Source organism: Megalobrama amblycephala, linkage group LG2 (genome assembly GCF_018812025.1).
Source record: "Megalobrama amblycephala isolate DHTTF-2021 linkage group LG2, ASM1881202v1, whole genome shotgun sequence".
Taxonomy (NCBI): Eukaryota; Metazoa; Chordata; class Actinopteri; order Cypriniformes; family Xenocyprididae; genus Megalobrama; species Megalobrama amblycephala.
In genome coordinates, this window is record NC_063045.1 from 36,525,352 (window position 1) to 36,545,300 (window position 19,949).

General features: G+C 35.0%; 3 protein-coding genes across 3 annotated transcripts in view; 1 reads left to right on the top strand and 2 right to left on the bottom strand.

The window, feature by feature from the left end:
- The window catches only part of csgalnact1a (chondroitin sulfate N-acetylgalactosaminyltransferase 1a), a 39,552-nt gene extending 35,973 nt beyond the window's left edge, over positions 1-3,579 (bottom strand). Inside the window, exon 1 of the mRNA XM_048173681.1 lies at positions 2,975-3,579. The gene's annotated coding sequence lies outside the window, so the exon portion shown is untranslated. The remainder of the gene's footprint in view (positions 1-2,974) is intronic.
- Positions 3,580-8,859: 5,280 nt separating this feature from the next.
- Positions 8,860-11,987, top strand: hvcn1 (hydrogen voltage-gated channel 1). The gene is made up of 6 exons (XM_048173701.1): positions 8,860-9,017; positions 10,080-10,287; positions 10,402-10,506; positions 10,630-10,861; positions 11,304-11,416; positions 11,493-11,987. The coding sequence occupies exons 2-6, from the start codon at positions 10,108-10,110 to the stop codon at positions 11,547-11,549; spliced, it is 687 nt and encodes a 228-aa protein (XP_048029658.1). The 5' UTR covers positions 8,860-9,017; positions 10,080-10,107; the 3' UTR covers positions 11,550-11,987.
- Positions 11,988-12,250: 263 nt separating this feature from the next.
- tctn1 (tectonic family member 1) lies at positions 12,251-18,650 on the bottom strand. The gene is made up of 14 exons (XM_048173688.1): positions 18,139-18,650; positions 17,939-18,056; positions 16,895-17,028; positions 16,539-16,690; positions 15,562-15,664; positions 15,290-15,402; positions 15,162-15,182; positions 14,925-15,062; positions 14,701-14,829; positions 14,515-14,603; positions 13,555-13,692; positions 13,277-13,430; positions 12,947-13,078; positions 12,251-12,586 (listed from the first exon to the last, which is right to left on the bottom strand). Exons 1-14 carry the CDS (start codon positions 18,479-18,481, stop codon positions 12,440-12,442), a joined length of 1,911 nt encoding a protein of 636 aa, XP_048029645.1. The 5' UTR covers positions 18,482-18,650; the 3' UTR covers positions 12,251-12,439.
- Between the last annotated feature and the right edge of the window lie 1,299 nt (positions 18,651-19,949).

The following is a 19,949-nucleotide window of genomic DNA, read 5'->3' on the forward strand; positions in this document are numbered from 1 at the left end:
AGGACAAGCAGTACACAAAGACATCTTTTCTACACTAACTAGGTCTACACTTGCAGAATTTAAGGGACAGTTCACCCAAAAATGAAAATTCTGTCATCTCACCCTCATGCTTTTTCAAACCTAAGAAAAGATACCTCAGAAATGTCTCCATATTTTTTGCCAATACAATGGAAATCAATGAGGTCCATTATTGTTTGGTTCCAAAAGTTCTTCAAAATATCTTTGTTTATGTTCCGCAGAAGAAAGAAAGTCATACAGGTTTGAAACAACATGAAGGTCAGTAAAAGATGGCATAAATTTACATTTTTGGGTGGCTAATCAACATTTAGTGTGCAATTTCAAACACAGCCTAATTAATCACATATTGCATAAATAAATGCTAAATCAAAAATTGCACAAAGGCTTTTACATTAATAGACATGAACCAGACATGAACCCGAGATAAAAATAATATTTACTAGCAATGCAGTGTAACACGTCGGCCTGATTTTCAATTTTTTTCTCTTTATTAAAGCTTTGTGGCATGCCTCAATTGGCCAAATGTTTCTTTCAGCCCAAAACAGCAGGACCGCTCATTGCCATAGAGATCACATAGTTGAGGACACCTAGTCACCATAGCAATCTCCTCAACAGGATGGCAGGGCTATAGTGACAGCTTTTTAACATGAGACAGACACCAGATTCTTCTTCTGGAATCAAGAGGGAGACCTACAACATACTGGTTTTGGGTCTCAAAGAACTGAGCATGAAGTGCCAAAAGAATCTCAGTAATTGCAGATAAATATGATTTATCTTTTGAGCATTCAAGAGTATGTTGCACAAAATAAAACAGTTCCAAAACTGTATGACTTTTTTCTGTGGAACAAAAAAGAAGATATGCTGAAGAATGTTTTTGTCCATAAACTGACTGGGGTCCAAAACATCACTGGAATAGATCCCACTGACTTTCATTGTTTGAAAAAAAGTACCAATTTCCGCGGTACTAACGACACCAAATTGCACTGCAAATCTCCATCGTTTTGGACAAACAGGCAGTTCTGCTTCAAACTCAAGCTATTGGTTGAGTCAGTCTTGTTTTGGTGGTGCTAGCAGTGCAGAAATCACACACTTTTCACATTCAGTCTCCATTTAGATTAGAAGATTTAGATAAGCCTTGAATTTGCATGCCAGTATTGTCAGGGAATTAGCACTGATTTGTTTCAGTGCCGCATACTGTATAATAAACACCTACAGACTGCTGCAAACGCTACAGATATTCCAAACCCAGGATAGCCCAGGAAATTGTTGTACATATTAATAAGTTTGAATGTGTGTGAGAGAGAAAGCGGGCATTAGTGTGAGAAAAAAATGAAATAATCAGAGAGCCTGAGTTTAATAATAAGACATTACATTACTATTACAAACACATCAGTATGGCAAAATGAGAGGGGACTGAAATTAAAATTGAGTTTTGATTTAAAGCGGCCATTGAATGTCTAAAGGAGTTTGAGGTCTAGACACGCAGCAGCTGAATTCACCAAGTATCTATTAAGAATGAAATGACTATTTTAACTAATGTTACATCCTATGCTTTGCGCAATACCCATCATTCTGTTGCAGGGGAAGCAGATTCAGTTTGGCAGACGGCCCAACGGTTAAAAAGTAAAATGGTAGTTTGAGGTCAGTGAGATTTTTTTTATTAAATTAATGATTTTATTCAGCAAGAATGCATTCAATTGACAGAAAAAACAATGTTACAAAACATTTATTTTTCAAACAAAAGCTGTTCTTGAACTTTCTAATCACCAAAGACCCCTGAAAAAAATTTATCACGGTTTCCAAAAAAAAAAAAAATGAAGCAGCACAACCGTTTTTTTTTTTTTTTTTTAACATTAATAATAAGAAGAAATGTTTCTTGAGCACCAAATCATCATATTAGAATGATTTCTGAAGGATCATGTGACACTGAAGACTGGAGTAATGATGCTGAAAATTCAGCTTTGATCACAGGAATAAACTACTTTTGAAAATATATTAATATAGAAAACAGTTATTTTAAATTGTAATAATATTTCACAATATTACTATACTTCTATTGTATTTTTATCACATAAATGTAGCATAAGTGACTTCTTTTAAAAACATAAAAAAATCTTACCAACCCCAAACGTTTGAACAGTAGTGTATTATTCACTTAGATAAGTTTCAGAGGTGACTGTTCAAATTTTCCTTCTTACAGCGCTCAGATAACTCACCTGAACAAACTGACTCCTCTATACAAGTGCACATACAATATTTGAAAGTCAGTTTCTGTATAGCCACATATCCCCACAACATTTCCCACAAGAAAGATACAGTTCATTTAACACAATATTGATCCTATAGTGGAACATGTTGTTGCACTATATAGGGTTAGTCGTCACAATGGAACCTGCCATTAAACAGCCTATAAAAGACTTTACAGCAAAAACAGTAAAACAATTATGAAATGGCAAACAAGTAAAATATCAATATGACCAACAACTAGCCCTACTATAAATAATAAACTGTACAATATTGAGGAAAAAAAAAAAAAAAACACGTGACAGAGTTCAACCTTTCTTCAATATACAGATGCCCATGTGTTTTAATTGTGTTGACTTGTTTACAGCTATCACAAAAAGATGAAGATAAGTAATTTCATCTTTGGAGGACAGAATTAGATCCCTCCAAAAATGCTAATTTAGGATGGTTTAAATCAACTAGGTGTTTGAAACCAACATACAAAACCGCTGCTAGAAACCCAACAATTTGTTTAATTGGACTTTAGACTCCATTCCCTTAAGATACAGCCCTTGTGACAACTTCCTCATGTGATAACTAGCCCTAGTGTTCTCATATTTATTTTACCGTTCAATAACTGTTCACAGTTAAGAATGACTGAAATTACTATTACATGGACCACCAATGCTTCTAGTCTGCATCTGTTGCCATGAGTGTGAGGAATATGGCTTACCAACATAACAGAGAAGAGATGTCATAGCGTGTCCCATTGGTCAGAGTCCTCCAGAACAGCGCGCTGTGTGCTGGAACAGCATGCGGTGTGGAGTGAGCGGAGAAGCGGTGAACCACTGTGTGTTTCTCTCCCGGCGAAACCGGATCCTCCGGTCCACCCCACCCCAGAGCTGCCTCCGCCTCCAACGCGCACATAAAGGGTGCGTTGTTACCTGCAGCCGAATCCGACACACTCCTGACGCCCCGCACGCTTCTCTGGAAGGAGAAACTTATTTATCTACAGTATTTATTCCGTCGAGCCACAGTTTCTTCTCTTAAGCTCCATCAGTATATTAATTTCTGCCCTGCACTCTTTTAATTTCCCTGCTTATAAAGTAAAACCAAATAACCCACGCGCAATGATGCCAAATCACACGCGCAAGAGCGCTGTTAGTATCAGAGGGAGGTGATCACAGCCTTGCAACTATTTGATGTTTTTATAGAATAGTTCTATTAAAAAGTAAACTATCGCCTAAATAAATTTCCAGTAAAATGGACAAGTTATAAGCTAGTTGGTAGGCTATATTTCTTCTCAACGAATGAAAATAGCTCCAAAGCGTCAATTGCATGTCACCAAGCAAGAAAACAAGCAGAACAGCGGATATCAGCGCAGCGGATTTCCACTTTGCTAAAGGTGCAGTCACATTTGCCGCTGTTCAGGGAGTTGCATGGGCATTTCATTAGGAATTCATCCGAAGATTTCCGCACAGATTTCTGACAACAGTGTAGTAATTTGATTTTACTGAAATTTCACTATGACCATACCTGATACTCCACCCAAACACTCATCATTTACTCACTTATAAATGTTCATATAATGAAATGTCAGATGTAACGGGTTGTGAATTGTGAGAAGTTATGGTCATCTGTGCTTTTCATGCTTCACAACGTGCTGACAGTGGCCAGAAGTGACGTTTTAAATAGTTTCAAAACTTTAAAATATGAGTATTTTTCTCTCACAGACCTTTCTCAAAAGACATTGATTCCTCTACGGGGGTCTTATGGATTACCGTTATGTTCGTTATGGTTTTTGAAGAGTCAACTTTGAGTGACCCATCTCCTTGCATTATATGAACTCGCAGAGATGGAATATATTTCTAAAAATCTCCATTTGTTTTCTACAGAAGAAAGAAAGTCATACATCGGGGATGGCATGATGGTGAGTAGCCTAAATATGAGAATTTTCCATTTTGGGTGGAGTGTCCCTTTAAGAGCCATTACTAACCTAGGAGTTAAAATCAACGCTGACCTTAAAGGTGCCATAGAATTGAAAATTAAATTTACCTCGGCATAGTTGAATAACAAGAGTTCAGTACATGGAAATGACATACAGTGAGTCTCAAACTCCATTGTTTCCTCCTTCTTATGTAAATCTCATTTGTTTAAAAGACCTCCGAAGAACAGGCGAATCTCAACATAACACCAACTGTGACGCAACATGTTCAAGGCATTAGACAAGTCATTATTAGCAATAATGAATAGCATGCCCAATAAATGATTCCGTTATTATTTATTAAATTATTCAAGCATCCTTGTTTTATTACTTACTAAAAAAAAATTTCTACACAGTAACAGATTCACTGAGTTCGGGTCTCTGGACTGGTCTGTATGCACCCCATTCATACCGGGTAACGAACAGTTGAAGCTATTCATCCCATACTGTTGAAGTCTATTTTAGGTTTGGATCAAGTTCGATTTCAGTTTGTGCTTTCTTGGACTAATCTGTAGATAGGTCTATATTTTCTAAAGCAAATAGGTGGTAAGAAAATTTGTATGACATTTGTTGTTGTAAATGCTATACTGATTAAAGTAGAAACAATGTGTAGAACAGCAATGAAAAGTTCTTTCATTCGCTTTTTTTCTCAATTCAATAGCTTAACAGCGCCTCCTAATGGCCAGCAAAGTGACATAGCAGGACACTTGGGAGTAATATCTACAGTACTACAGTGAGGTTATGCTATCCGTAAGCAAAATGCTGCCTTTTTATGAATTCAAAGTGCTTGACGATCAAAAAAATATGTATTTTTATTGAATTTTGATGGAACAACACAACTTGTATTAAAAGAAATGATAAAATAAGCCTGCTTTGATTAAAAATCATTTAAATGTTGCTCAGCATGAGACAAAAGTACCCTTAGGATTTTTCATTTAGTGATATAAAGGCAAAATTTGCCATCTTAATTAAACATTTTCATCCATAAACTTCTACATGCCATCCATAAACTTTTAAGATAGATGTACTGAGAATGAGCTTCTGCCCTTTCAGTTTGAACATTACTTGACTGACATTTTTGTCACGCACACAGTAATTTACTACCAAAAAACAACATATAGCCTATATATTGTATATGATTAATAGGGTGTACAAATCAACAATGCATTTCACATTCGTGAGAAAGGGAACTCGGACTGAAGCTGAATAAAATGTTGACAGGCTGTAAAGGGTTTCAAAGGTCAACCACAGAATTGGCTAATGTATGTTACTTGATCTCCAGCCTGTGTTTGCTACAAAATGTGAGATATGGGAGCCGTGGCATTCAGAAGGGGCCACTGGCTGCTTCATTCATTCATTTAGTGCTGTAACTTGGTAACAAGTATGCTTAAACATAGAGAAGCACAGGGCAGTTTAGTCTGAATAAAAGTTACAGTTTTGGACCCCATTGACTTTCAATGTATGTGCAGAAAGCACTGGGACTTTTTAAAAGCATTTGTTTTTTCAATGGAGTAAAAACACACAGGTTTCAAACAACATGAAGATCAACACAGATCACAGATGTGTTATAAATTAAATGAAGAACATCTGTGGACTTTTAAGTCAAACCACACGTTTTACTTTGGATTCAAGCCATTTTCTCTTGTTATTCGGTGCTTTGGGTCATTGTCCTCCTGGCCTCTACGTCATTTCTCTTAAAATTAAACATTTTTGGTTGCTCAATTTTTTAGGAGGGCCCAAACTCATTAGTGTCTATGCTGTTTAAAGGGTTAGTTTACCCAAAAATGAAAATTCTGTCAATAATTACTCACCCTCATGTCGTTCCACACCCGTAAGACCTTCATTCATCCTCAGAACACAAATTAAGATATTTTTGATGAAATCCAATGGCTCAGTGAGGCCTGCATTGACAGCAAGATAATTAACTCTTTCAAATGTCCAGAAAGGTATAGTGTGTAACTTTTTTTGGTTAAAAATGATCCAAAATCAATTTCTGAGCAAGTACATAACCAGCCAGTGTTCAAAACTATGTTATTATCTTGTCTCGATTCACAACAGTAAGCTTGTAATAATGTTTTATAATAAAAGCGACATGGTGGATTTCCGCGGGAAATTCAATCATGCAGCAGTTTGTCTGTGCGTCATTACGTCACGTCCGTAAACAGAAAGGAAGGAGTCCAGGCTAGTCGGTTTTATCACATGAGGATGCTGCTGGTAGCGGCACATTTATAGCCTTTTCTCACAGCAGCTGGAATAATTAAACTTATCATTTTGATGGCAGATTGTAATCCAGAAAGGTCCAAATGGAGATTCACTCGTAGTCAAAAAGCAAAAGACTTTGGACTGTGGAGTGACTACAGAAATTGAAATCTACAGGTAATGCTAATATACACTAAATACACATAAGGCGTTTCTCAATGTCAAGGATTCTTCCTTGGCAGGACTGGTCCTTCTAAGTCACTTCCTTCAGAGGCTAGGTGAGGCTCCTCTTTAGCATTCGGAGAACACGTAAATGGAACAGACTAGCAAGTGCACGTCATTGCGTCATTACGTCAGTGAAAAGGTCTGCTTTCGGCGCTGAAAAATGCCTATGTGAATGACAGGGGGAGAAATAAAAAGAAGATTACACAGCTATCACTTCTGAACATTAAATAATTTGCTTCTCACTGATATCCGTTCGCCGCGGTGTCTCTCCCCCCGGTAAACAGCTGCTTGTTTTCTACACGGAGATGTATGAACGCCTCCGTTTGTTCCTTGGTCCCTGTTAAAAAAGATGAGAAAACTATGAATAACGCTGTGAATGGTATAATGGTATAATATTAACGTTAAATTACTTTGGACAACTTAACTAGTTATTTATAAAAGAAATGCCGGTGACGGCAACCAAGCTAACAATTGTTAAATGACGGTCCCGTTCAGTTAGCCATCAATAACGTAATTTGTATTTGTATAATTTATAATATCAATACGGTAGTAATGTGTACTGGCATTTAAACGTTAAACTTTATTTATCTGACATATTTACTACAGTTATAACAAATGTTTGGTAATGTAAATATACTTACATTTGAAAGCAAATTGCCCGCTAACGTCCAACATTTTTTTTTAAATTTTTTGAACAAGATCGCAAAGCAGCGCGCATAGGATTGTGGGTGATTTGAGAGCGCGAAGAGCGCGAAGGCTACACATATGCATCCTTTCCTGTGTACGGGATATTTTTCGAACGAAGGACTCAGTCCTTGTTTGAAATTCCGAGGATCCTCGACATTGGAACAGTCCTTCGACGGATGTCGATGACGTAGCATCCTCGAAATTCTGGCTTCCGAGGATCCTTCCTTGACATTGAGAAACGCCTATAGTCACGCAATGCTGGAGTTGTTAACATTAACAATTTGAGAACAATATAACAGTAATAATAATTTGCACAGTTTGGCATGATCCGAGCTTAGCGATCGTTAGATTTAATCATTAGCAGCGCAATTTATTGTAGGCCTAATGCTTTTTTCCTCAGTTGGTCAGAACAAAAGTGGCAGACATGTTACTTACTTGTTCAGAGGATATTTTCCAGTGAAAATTCTTATATTGGTCATACTTTCAAGACGTAGAATCTGTGATTCTGAAGTACAGTATCCGGTGCGATGACTGACAGGAAACCTTAGATTCATCCGCGCTGATGGGCACAATGCACATACAGATAACTGTTCCGCATATGATTGCAATTGCAGGTTTCAAACAGAGATGGCGACAAAGAGGAAAAATCGCGAACTGCAGCTTTAAAGACATACCAGTATTTAAATTATTTAAAACAGTTCATGTGACTACAGTGGTTCAACCTATTGAAATTTCGAAATGTTTCGAAACACTTATGACGTAACGAAGCCTCGTTTACTGAAATCACGTGACTTTGGAAGTTTGATACGCGCTCCGAACCACTGATTCGAAACAAAAGATTTGTAAAGCTTCGAAGCTTCATGAAACAGTGTTTTGAAATCACCCTTCACTTACTTCACAGATATTGTTGAATAAAGTCATTATTTTGTTTTTTGTTCTTGTCTCTTCATAACATTAAGGTTGAACCACTGTACTCACATGAACTGTTTTAAATATGTCTTTAGTCGGCCTATACCTTTCTGGGCATTTGAAAGTGTTAATTATCTTGCTGTCAATGCAGGCCTTCAGATTTTATCAAAAATATCTTAATTTGTGTTCCAAAGATGAACGAAGGTCTTACGGGTTTGGAACGACATGTGGGTAATTAATGACAGAATTTTCATTTTTGGGTGAACTTTCCCTTTAATCAATCAATCAATCAATCAATCAATCTATCTATCTATCTATCTATCTATCTATCTATCTATCTATCTATCTATCTATCTATCTATCTATCTGTCTGTCTGTCTGTCTGTCTGTGCATGGGACCCTGTGGAAATGGCTTTATGAAGTACTGAAATTATGTTATTTATAATTTAAAACAAATTTGGATGTTTTAATGAAAAGTTAATTATTTTTAAGTTTAAAAAGTTGAAAAGTCAGATAACCAAGAAAGATAGAAAGAGTGCACTTCATAAAGCCAGTGCCACTGTGTCCCGTACATATCCCAAAAAATGTCCAAGGATTTGGAAAAAAAGATCTTCCATGTCACTTCCTTCAGACTGCATCCTGTGCAGAGGATCACGTTCATGACTGTAGCAGAGGCGGAGTTTAGGGTCAAAGTTTTTCACAGAAAACAGATTGTTGCTCCTGAAAAAATGCTGCGTTAGCCATTAGCAACATCGTTTCAGCAACATAACAGGTAACGTTAAATATTATTTTGGTGCTCTGTAACTTCTCGCTCGTTTTGAACTGAGCGAGCATTAAATTGTCTGATTGAGTGAATAATTTGAAAAATTGAAATGCCACTGTCGTATTCAAGTGACATCAAAAATTAAAATGACCAGATTAAAGTCTTGTCGTTGTCTTACATTTAATTGTCGTCACTTGTAAACAGTGCACGTGAAAAATTCGTTGACTTTGAATGTTAAAATGTCACAGGAAATCACGAGTTATAGCCATAGACTGTAATATAGCTCAAGTCACGGATGAAAAGTGAGTGTTTTATGATGCGTGTCGACTGTGTCGCAGAAAAATAGCCTTAAACTGGCATTTTGTGTAGTCAGATGTGCTACACTTTTGTTGTATAAATTGTTTTGCATTGTTTTCTAAAATAGGTCCTCTGTTGAAGATTTTTGTAGATCGTGGCGTGCAAAACATTACCTCAAGCATATAAGATTTGAATACTGAAACGCCATTTAAAGTGGCGATAACTGCTTTCTTTTTATGTATAGGCTATTTATGATATGATTTTCCTACATGTGTTTGCCTCTTAATTTTTGTGAATTCAGTCATCCAAACTATAATTTCAGTATCATCAAAACTGTAGGCTATGTACTGCTGTTGGGTGACATACAAAGAAACTAATATCTATAATTTATGATTGATTATATGTGATTTTTCTATAGGCTATGCTACTGTTTACATTTTGCTGTTTCATTAATTGCTTTATATTTAATACTTTCTTTAAATGTTGTTTAAATTTACGCCTGGAATGGTTATGACAACAATTAGCCTTGCTAGTAGTCAGTGAATTGTATGTTTCTTGTCATAGTGTTAGAGTTAAATGTTTTTTTGTTTTATAAAACAAGATTGTGCCTACATAAACTGACTTTAAAATAATAATTACTTGAGTAATAGTGTGACATCCAGCCCCGGTCGCAACAACATTCGGTTTAAGCCGTCTTCATGATCACAATTTAAGACAGTCACAAATCTAAATTCTGAATCAAATACACAATCAGGTGCTGTTCCATTTGTTTAGCGTTCAACTCATGTGACCCCTGAGGAAAATGTCCCGTTATTTGAAGCATTTCACAGCGGTGGGTGATGTGCAAAGCACCGCCGCCCAGTGGCATGACGATGAACCGCACGACGCCAGTGAAGATGTTGAGCTCGCCACAGGGCAGCACTTGGAACAGGTCAGCTTTAGGGACTCCCTACGCCGCCTCTACAAAACAGAGAGGTTTCAGGTAAATTATTACACTGTTGATATATATATGAATATTTATATGTATATAGATATAGATATAACATTTTGTTTTACATCAATGAATGTAACTTTGGACCATTATTTTGTTGATTAGATTGTTGTTGTGTGCTTGGTCGTCTTGGATGCCATTTTCGTTCTATGCGAGTTGCTTATTGACTTGTCTATCATTCAAGCAGATCATCACAGAATCGCCCCGCAGGTGAGTCCGCTTTAGAAGCCCAGTCAGCAACAAATGTAATGTGTCATGTGTCAACAGAAATATGACATGTCAACGATTATTCTGTGATTATCCACTATCCAATCGTTCCTATCATCATTCCAGGTATTCCACTATCTCAGCCTCGCCCTTCTCACGTTCTTTATGGTGGAGCTGTTTGGAAAAATCTACGCCTATCGCCTAGAATTCCTCCACCATAAGTTTGAGGTGTTTGATGGAATTGTGGTGGTGGTATCGTTCATCCTGGATATTGTATATATATCGAAGGAAGATGCATTTGATGCCATGGGGCTTCTGATCTTGCTCAGGCTGTGGAGAGTGGCCAGGATCATTAATGGTACGGGAATGATTTTTACCCAGCCATAGAGATCTGGATGTTTTTTCCCCAATAATTTTGTTTTTGGGATTTAAAAAAAAACAAAAAAAAAACGCCTAAATATTAAAAACCATCATTTTGGATTTAAAAAAAAAAAATAGGAAAGAATGATACGAGAATGTGTACTTAAAATAATTTCCTCATTAAAGAATTATTGCGAATGTGATCAAGTCAGAAACATAAGTAAAATATAAAATTATTGGCATGTAATTGGCACAGTCTGAGCCTGGGGGTTCACCAAGGTTCTGTACTCGGTCCATTTTACTTAAGTAATTAATTATATGTTTATGTACATTATAACTAAAAATCTATATCTCTACAGACAAACTTTAAAGGTAGTTATACTTTCGGAACCTGCTGTTGAATGCTATTATCTTAAATGTTCTTGTCTGCTCTCTTTTAGGTATCTTGATCTCGGTGAAAAATCGTGCCCATCACAAAGTTCAGAAACTAAAGGAGATCAATGAAAACCTTGTTCATCAAGTCAATGATCTTCAAGAGCGGAACACAAAAATGGTGAGTAGCTCTTCTTTAACAATAGTAATGATTAATTGCATTAATTATTACATTTATTATTTTATTTTTTCAACAGAACGAAGAAAACACCAGGCTTCGTGTGCTCTTAAAACAGCATAGCATTGAGTTTTGATGCTCCAGGGTTATTCATTAAACATATCACAACATGGGAAGGAGCTTAAGACTAATCATGTCTATTCATTCCATATGAAATTTGAAGAAGTTCATGTTACTGTGTTATGTGTTTGTCACTCAACAATCTCCGTCTCGATCTCCATACCCTGGCAGATCTTTAGTGGCACAAATAAGGGCAGATGGTTATTAAAACCAGTGTAGGTCAAATTAAAAAAAAAAGGGAAATCTATAAACTGCACAGGTACTTTAACTGGAATTTTAAACTCAACAGATTATATGATTGATTTTTATTCTGAATTACCATTTTCCAAAATCATAATCAGTATTGTCGTTTTATCTATGAACTGTACCTTTCTCTTGATGTTTTTCTCATTCTAAATGTCAATGTGTTTGAGGAACTGAAAGCTATGCAATAAATACTGTTTTCTAAAAGGGATGAAATGTTGATAGACCAACATGTCTACCAGGTTGATGAATTGCCTTATTAACAGTAGTGGTATTTCACTAATGTAACAGTTTAAAAAATTAACAACATATTTTACAATGAATAGTGCACATTTTCTAGTGAATTTTGAGTAAATAATGTAACAATGAATGTTCATTTCACTTTGTGTGCATATCTTTGTATTGAATTGTTTAAACACATTATGTATATAATGTGTGCTTGTGTACTATATATACTGTATAGTCTCAGATCAGTACACTGGTATGAAAGTATTCTTTATTTAAAAAAAAATATGAATCAGCACATTATTTACAACATGACTAGACAATTTACACTATATACAACTTTTTTTCTGAAGAAAAAAGACCTGAGAATGGACAAACATTCCAAAATGAGTGGACTTCCTTGCATGCTGTTGCCAAAAGAGATACTGAAAAGTTATATTATACAAATGGAAAGAAAAAGTCAAAGGGCAGTTTGGCATCAATTGTGGGAGGAACTTTGAATCCTGGACTGGCAGGTGCAGACACATCAATAAAACTCACTGAGCTTGTGACTGACAGTAGACCGCTGGTACTGGTAAGAAAGGCCTAAACAAAGAAAGGTTCCAGTGTTAACGTTATATCTGTGGCAAGTTGCATAAACTGTTTTGACTAGTCTTACAAGTTAGTCATTAATTTTATTTTTCCAAGACTGGTCAGTGGCTGTTATGCAACTGGCCCCTGATTTTACACAAAATCTCTAATGATTTTATGAAAGGCATAAAAATTAGGGTAAAGCCATGCTTTTGTGGTAGAGAAGTTTAAAAAAAAACGTTATGTGCATCAACTGTATGTTGACTGTCCAGGTAATTTTAACTGTGATGAGAGAAATGAGCTTGTGTTTTAATAAATAAAAAGTTTTACACAATGGCTAAAAGTCATGAAAAAGTTTCTGGTGTGTTAACTTACCAAACTGCTGGTGTTAGTAATGATTGTTTCCATGACGCTCACAATCTGAGCCTGGGGGTTCAACAAGGTTCCATACTTGGTCCATTTTACTTCAAGATGGTAAGACAGTGGTATGCTGCAAGCCTGTGTTCCCTTGGTAAACCATAAAAATGAGGCAAGCTTGTAAACAGTCAATTACAAATCTGCTTTGCATCATCATGGTGACTGCCAACCAAGTTTACCTGTCAACATTTCCCCTAACTTAGACACTTCTCCTTAAAGAAATTATGAGAACTTCAGCATGAGTTCTCCACTCTACACACAATGGAAAATAATAAGTATGCTATTTACCGATGTTATTGTTTGGTTTTGTATTGGCACCCAGTCCAAGGGGCTCTGAGGCAAGGAGTTCCCAAACGAGGCCACGTGATCAGGGAAGCTCTGCCCTTTTAGCGCCCATAAAATGACTTCAGATATCAGAGAACAATTAACCCCATCAGACAGCCTACAGGAAGGGAGGACATGAATGCACATTCAATGGTAATGGTGATTAATATTACATACTTGATTGTTGGACAATGCTTGTCTAATTCATCAATACACAAATCATTATTACAATAGCCTCTTACTTCAGAGTGCAGCCTGATAGCATGTCGATCCCAAATAAGACAGGGGAGCGCTGAGAAGAGCCAAGCAAGCAATCCTGATTTACAGAGTTTTGGAGGATAGTAAGTGATCCTTTTGGGTCAGCAGACTGAACTATCCCAGTAAAACGGGGGTTAAGGACTGTGCCATAATGGTGGATGCTTGGATACATGACAGGCTTTGCATTTATTTATTAAAATCTAATATGGAAATTAAACACTTGCAAACATTTGAAATTCTAAATAAATAATAATAATTAAAAAAAAATCATATTGTCAGAAAAATTAAACAATATTAATAATGATTGTTCTAAATTCTACCAATATACAAATTATTATTGTATATAATAAATTAACTTGCGGACCATGAATATATTAAAATTAATATGTTCAATGTGGTTAAACTATTCTAAAATAATTAAACTTTGCTTTGATGTTTGAGTTAATTGAAGTAGTCTTAAAAGTTGAAAAGAATTTGATTATATATATATATATATATATATATATATATATATATATATATATATATATATATATATATTAGTGTGTGTGTGACCCTAGACCACAAAACCGGTCATAAGATGCATGGGTATATTTTTAGCAATAGCCAACAATACATTGTGTGGGCCAAAATTATAGATTTTTCTTTTATGCCAAAAAATCAGTAGGATATTAAGTAAAGATATTTTTTTAAATTACCTACTGTAAATATATATAAAAAATTATTTTTGTGAGTGGATATGCATTTCTAAGGACTTTAAAGGCGATTTTCTCAATATTTTGATTTTTTTTGCACCCTCAAATTATAGATTTTCAAATAGTGTGTGTGTGTGTGTATATATATATATATATATATATATATATATATATATATATATATATATTTATTAAGGACTAAATTAGTGAAATTTGACATCTGTCCAAGGAGTTCATAATAAAGGATATTCCACTGTTCTTGTTCCGGACACAAGGGGTCGTCCCACCACATAGCCAGGATTGCCACTAAACTGTAACCCTGCTGTGCTAGAGATCTCCTGTCAAAGGATGTACACAAAACAATCACTTCCTTCTTAATTTGATAAAATAAAATAAAAAATTAAAATGATTTCAAGAAAATATGGAAATAAATACCTGCATGTAGAATGTAATATGAAACTCTTGTTGAATGGGCACCGTGACACTTTTAATGGCTCCCAGCAAAAACGATGCCAACACATTCAGGATTTCCCCAGCTTCACTGTACCTAAAAGTGTATTTCACCTGACAGAATAGTTATGTCTTTGTTAAACAGTTTATGATTCCTAATACATTTCAGATTTCTGATATACCAGTCAATAGGTGCATTATGGGCACACCTGCAGAACAACATTGTTGCAGATGTCACCGGACTCCAGGACCACAGGAAAATAGTCTGCAAAGTCAGCTGGGTCCACTGGCGTCCGTGTACCCTCCAAAGACTGCAGGGTAATGGCTGCCACTTCTACTCCAATGACCTCAGGTAACAAACAAAATGTATGTAAAGATAAAATGCAGAATCAATGTCTTTAGATGCAAATAGTACATGATATAAAATTCCATTAAAAAACACTTACTGTAGCTTCCTGTTTTTTCCCCTAGAGAATATAAACAGAGGTTGTTAAATGGCATAGCAACATCAAAACGGTCAATAAATCCCCTTTGAAACTTTGGTTTGAAGAATGAGATGTGGCGAGGAACTCACAGAACGGATGTTGAAATTAGCATAAGTCCCCAAGCCCAGAGCTTGAAGTGTTGCACAATCACGCGCCAACTCAAAGTTCCTCATACATCTGCTTGTCTGGTCCTTCAGAAAACCTGTAAAATGACATTGTTATGTATGTTTACCAACAGATCTGGTGCAAGTGGTTCAACCCCAACAGGAAAACTATATGAACAAACCTCTAACCCACGTTGCATAAATTATGAAAAACATGCACTATCGTTTTCTTTAGAGAAAGTTTTTGTTCTGTCTACCTGCAGGGTTTGCGTCTAAGCAGTGAGCTGTGCCCGCGGCGGCAGGAAAGGTGAAAAACTCCTGCTCCCCCTCCTCATTCACGATTTGAATGACATCTCCATACTGAGGGCAGAACAGAGGAAGCTGCTTAAACATTGCTAACAAGGTTGATCAATTCAAATTATGCATTTTCAGGAGAACATTAATACAAGCTGTCATGTTAAATGGGGAGCGGTATACAGTAATCCAATTCTTTTAAAGTTAAGCTTTCCACTTCTGCAGAAAAACAACCATCCTGACATTTTAAAAATCAATATGTTTTTTGATAAAAGTAAAAACATTGGCAGAGAGAGTGAAATTTTATATCAGTGCAGGCACTGATCGGTTATAATCATATTAAATCTAATCCAGCACTGTTTCCTACATGAAACCTGATGCTAATGTAAGTGTCAGAACAAAATCATCCAGATTGCAAATAGACATGACACACTGTTACAGAAGAAAGAAAGTCAAACACATTTGGAACATTTTGGGGGGAACTGTCCCTTCAACAAATGTGACAAATGTGACCCTGCACCACAATACCAGTCATAAGTCGCACAGGTATATTTGTAGCAATAGCCAACAAACAATACATTATATGGGTCAAAATTATAGATTTTTCTAAGTATTAAGTAAAGATCATGTTCCATGAAGATATTTTGTAAATTTCCTACCGTAAATATATCAAAAATGTATATTTGTGAGTGGATATGCATTGCTAAGGACTTCATTTGGACAAATTTAAAGGCGCTTTTCTCATTATTTTGATTTCTTTGCACCCTCAGATTCCAGATTTTCAAATAGTTGTATCTTGGTCAAATATTGTTCTATTTTAACAATTCAGCTTTCTTATTTATTCAGCTTTCACATGATGTATAAATCTCAGTTTCAAAAAATTGACCCTTGTGACTGGTTTTGTGGTCCAGGGTCAAAAAATTTTATTCAAAAATTTTACCTGATATCCTGGTGAATTTGCCACATCAGGACTTTGAGGTGCACTGGTCATGCTCTGACGGCCAAAGAAGAATCCCAAAAATCGGCCAAAAAGTGAGTCAAAATTCTCCTCAGTAGGAACTTCTGGTGTTGCAAATGTCAAGCCTTCTTCATCTTAAAAGGAACCAACAGTGAAATTTAAACTGATTGAAAACATTTTCTTGTAAAAACAATTCACAGCTTAGAAGTTTTCGGTAAAACCGCTTTGAAAAAGTACCGTCCATTATTGCTTAATAGTGTATTAGAGCTTAATAATTAAATTAAGAATTAATTCTAAAAATTTCACACAGCTCAAATGCCTTAAGAAGACTCCCGTACAGTTAGCAGACTGAATGCAGAAGACATCAGGGTTGACCTCTCGCTGGACAGTGGACTGAACTTGAGATAAACCTTCTTGTGTAGAGCTCAGGGAATAGACGGCTGATTCCTGGTTGCACAGTCTGGGGTCATTACTGTAAAGACCATAGAAGGTAGTAACTCATGATGATTTCTTTTTCATAAAATTATTATTTAATTACTGTCAGTAACTAAATACAAAAACAAACACCAAATCAAGTCAGATTAGGTCTAAAATATTTTATTACAATATCACAAATACTTTAGTCCTAATTAATCTCAAATCGTCTTATAATGCAACATTTAAACAATGAATTTAAATGATGAGTTAGATTATAAATTATTATTCAGAATATCTTTTCAACTCATATTTGAATAGCAGGAAAAGTGATTTTTAAATATGGTACTTGGTATTTATGAGGGGAAGGTTTATAATAACATAAATAAATATTATTTATTATATATATTATATATATTATATATATATATATATTATAAACCTGAAATTTCCCCTCATAAATACCAAGGTACCATATTTAAAACATACCATGAGAAATGTGATGTGGTTTTGCTGAATGTGGAAAAAGAAATGTAAAATAATATAAAAGAATATATTATATATGAATGTATATTTCCGATTTTATCTTGTGTATAATATATATATATACTTTATTTTACATTTCTTTTTCCATATTCAGCAAAACCACATCACATTTCTCAATGTAACAAAAAAATAAATGTGCAAACTAAAAGTGATACAATTAAAATAAACAAACAGACCAAAAGAGCAATGATATTAATATTATCTTTAAGTCTTTTAATTTAACATTTACCAGGATAAAATACATGACTATGAATCATATTAAATGATGAGTTTTTTAATGACAATAAACGATGACAGAATGGTCATTTCTGAATGAAATGTTAATTTAAATGTTACTTCTTTCACCTTATTAGTTAAGATATTCATATGAAAAGGGTTAAACCTCCTTCCTTGTAATCTCATCTACCTTGGCAGTTTCTTACCTGACTCTGTCTACTGAGCAGTCGGTGAAGAGAGACAGCTCCTCGGTGCAGTCTGGATCACAGCAGCAGTTGATGTCGCACTGCTCATTCTGCAGGTTGCACGGACACAGCTTAACGACTGAAGGGAAAATGGACTATTAGACTGAAACGAGTAAACAAGCACACTGATTGGTGAGATTAGTAAGGCATCACATTCTTACCATCGGTAAGCGGGGCAGGGAGGGCACCGGACACGAGCAGAGGCGGTGCTGTTGCGGCGGCTCGCGGGGATTCGGGGGTCGCGTTGGGGATGAAGCTCTCCGAGGACTCGGTCTGTTCGGGGAATGCGGTCACGGATTCGGGCGTCCAGGCTGTTGGAGAGGGGGAATTAGACGGAGTAGAACTGACTCCTGGCTCCGTGAAATTAAGCGATTCATCTCGACCAGAAGACGTGTCGTTTGTGTCTCCGAGTGTTACATTAATGTTTCCTGTAGTGTTCGTGTCTTCAATGCAGAGCGCGGTTTCTAAATATGTCAGAATAATAAGACAACACAACACCGCCATGCTTGGTTACAGCGCGTTGTCATCGGTATCCAGGAAGTGAAATGCATTGTGGGATTGCGAGGCTGCAGAACCAATCTGATTTCTCTGGTTCATCTATACATAACAGTAAATTATAATTTAATAAATTCATGGGTCAAACTGTCTACCTGGTTATTAAAATTCAGAAATGTCATACTCTTTTGATTATTAATTATGCAAAGCGTGATCCAACAAGAAATTGTCGAATCTACTATGTATAATTTTGTTTATATATATATATATATATATATAAACAAAAGCATGCATAGTATATAATGTATAACATAAAATGTAATAATAAAAACTATAATAAAACTATTAATATTTTTATAGCTTGTAATATATATTAGTTTTAATTATTACATTTTATGTTTTATTGATATAAAAATATTTCATATTTTTATAGCTTGTAATAAAATAATATCTATATTAGTTTTATTATTACATTTTATGTTTTATTGATATAAAATATTTATTTTTTATATTTTGTAAAAAATATGTAATATAATATATGTATATATTAGTTTTTATTATTACATTTTATGTTTTATTGAAATAATATTTAATATTTTTTATTACAAGCTATTACACACACACACACACAATATATATACAGTACAGTCCAAAAGTTTGGAACCACTAAGATTTTTAAGGTTTTTAAAAGAAGTTTCGTCTGCTCACCAAGGCTACATTTATGTAATTAAAAATACAGTAAAAAACAGTAATATTGTGAAATATTATTACAATTTAAAATAACTGTGTACTATTTAAATATATTTGACAAAGTAATTTATTCCTGTGATGCAAAGCTGAATTTTCAGCATCGTTACTCCAGTCTTCAGTGTCACATGATCCTTCAGAAATCATTCTAATATGCTGATTTGCTGCTCAATAAACATTTATGATTATTTTCAATGTTGAAAACAGTTGTGTACTTTTTTTTTCAGGATTCCTTGATTAATAGAAAGTTCAAAAGAACAGCATTTATCTGAAATACAAAGCTTCTGTAGCATTATACACTACCGTTCAAAAGTTTGGGGTCAGTAAGAATTTTTATTTTTATTTTTTTGAAAAGAAATTAAAGAAATGAATACTTTTATTCAGCAAGGATGCATTAAATCAATCAAAAGTGGCAGTAAAGACATTTATAATGTTACAAAAGATTAGATTTCAGATAAACACTGTTCTTTTGAACTTTCTATTCATCAAATAATCCTGAAAAAAAATATTGTACACAAATATTTTGTACAATTGTACACATTAAATGTTTCTTGAGCATCAGATCAGCATATTAGAATGATTTCTGAAGGATCATGTGACACTGAAGACTGGAGTAACGATGCTGAAAATTCAGCTTTGCATCAGAGTAATAAATTTCTTTGTCAAATATATTTAAATAGTACACAGTTATTTAAAATTGTAATAATATTTCACAATATTACTGTTTTTT

Coding starts and splice junctions, on each gene's coding strand:
- hvcn1 (XM_048173701.1), top strand. CDS start 10,108: ATGTCCCGTTATTTGAAGCATTTCACAGCGGTGGGTGATGTGCAAAGC. Junction 10,288..10,401: donor ACAAAACAGAGAGGTTTCAG/GTAAATTATTAC, acceptor TTTGTTGATTAG/ATTGTTGTTGTGTGCTTGGT. Junction 10,507..10,629: donor ATCACAGAATCGCCCCGCAG/GTGAGTCCGCTT, acceptor TCATCATTCCAG/GTATTCCACTATCTCAGCCT.
- tctn1 (XM_048173688.1), bottom strand. CDS start 18,481: ATGGCGGTGTTGTGTTGTCTTATTATTCTGACATATTTAGAAACCGCG. Junction 15,403..15,561: donor CTTAGACGCAAACCCTGCAG/GTAGACAGAACA, acceptor GTCATTTTACAG/GTTTTCTGAAGGACCAGACA. Junction 13,693..14,514: donor TCCGGAACAAGAACAGTGGA/ATATCCTTTATT, acceptor CCCCCGTTTTAC/TGGGATAGTTCAGTCTGCTG.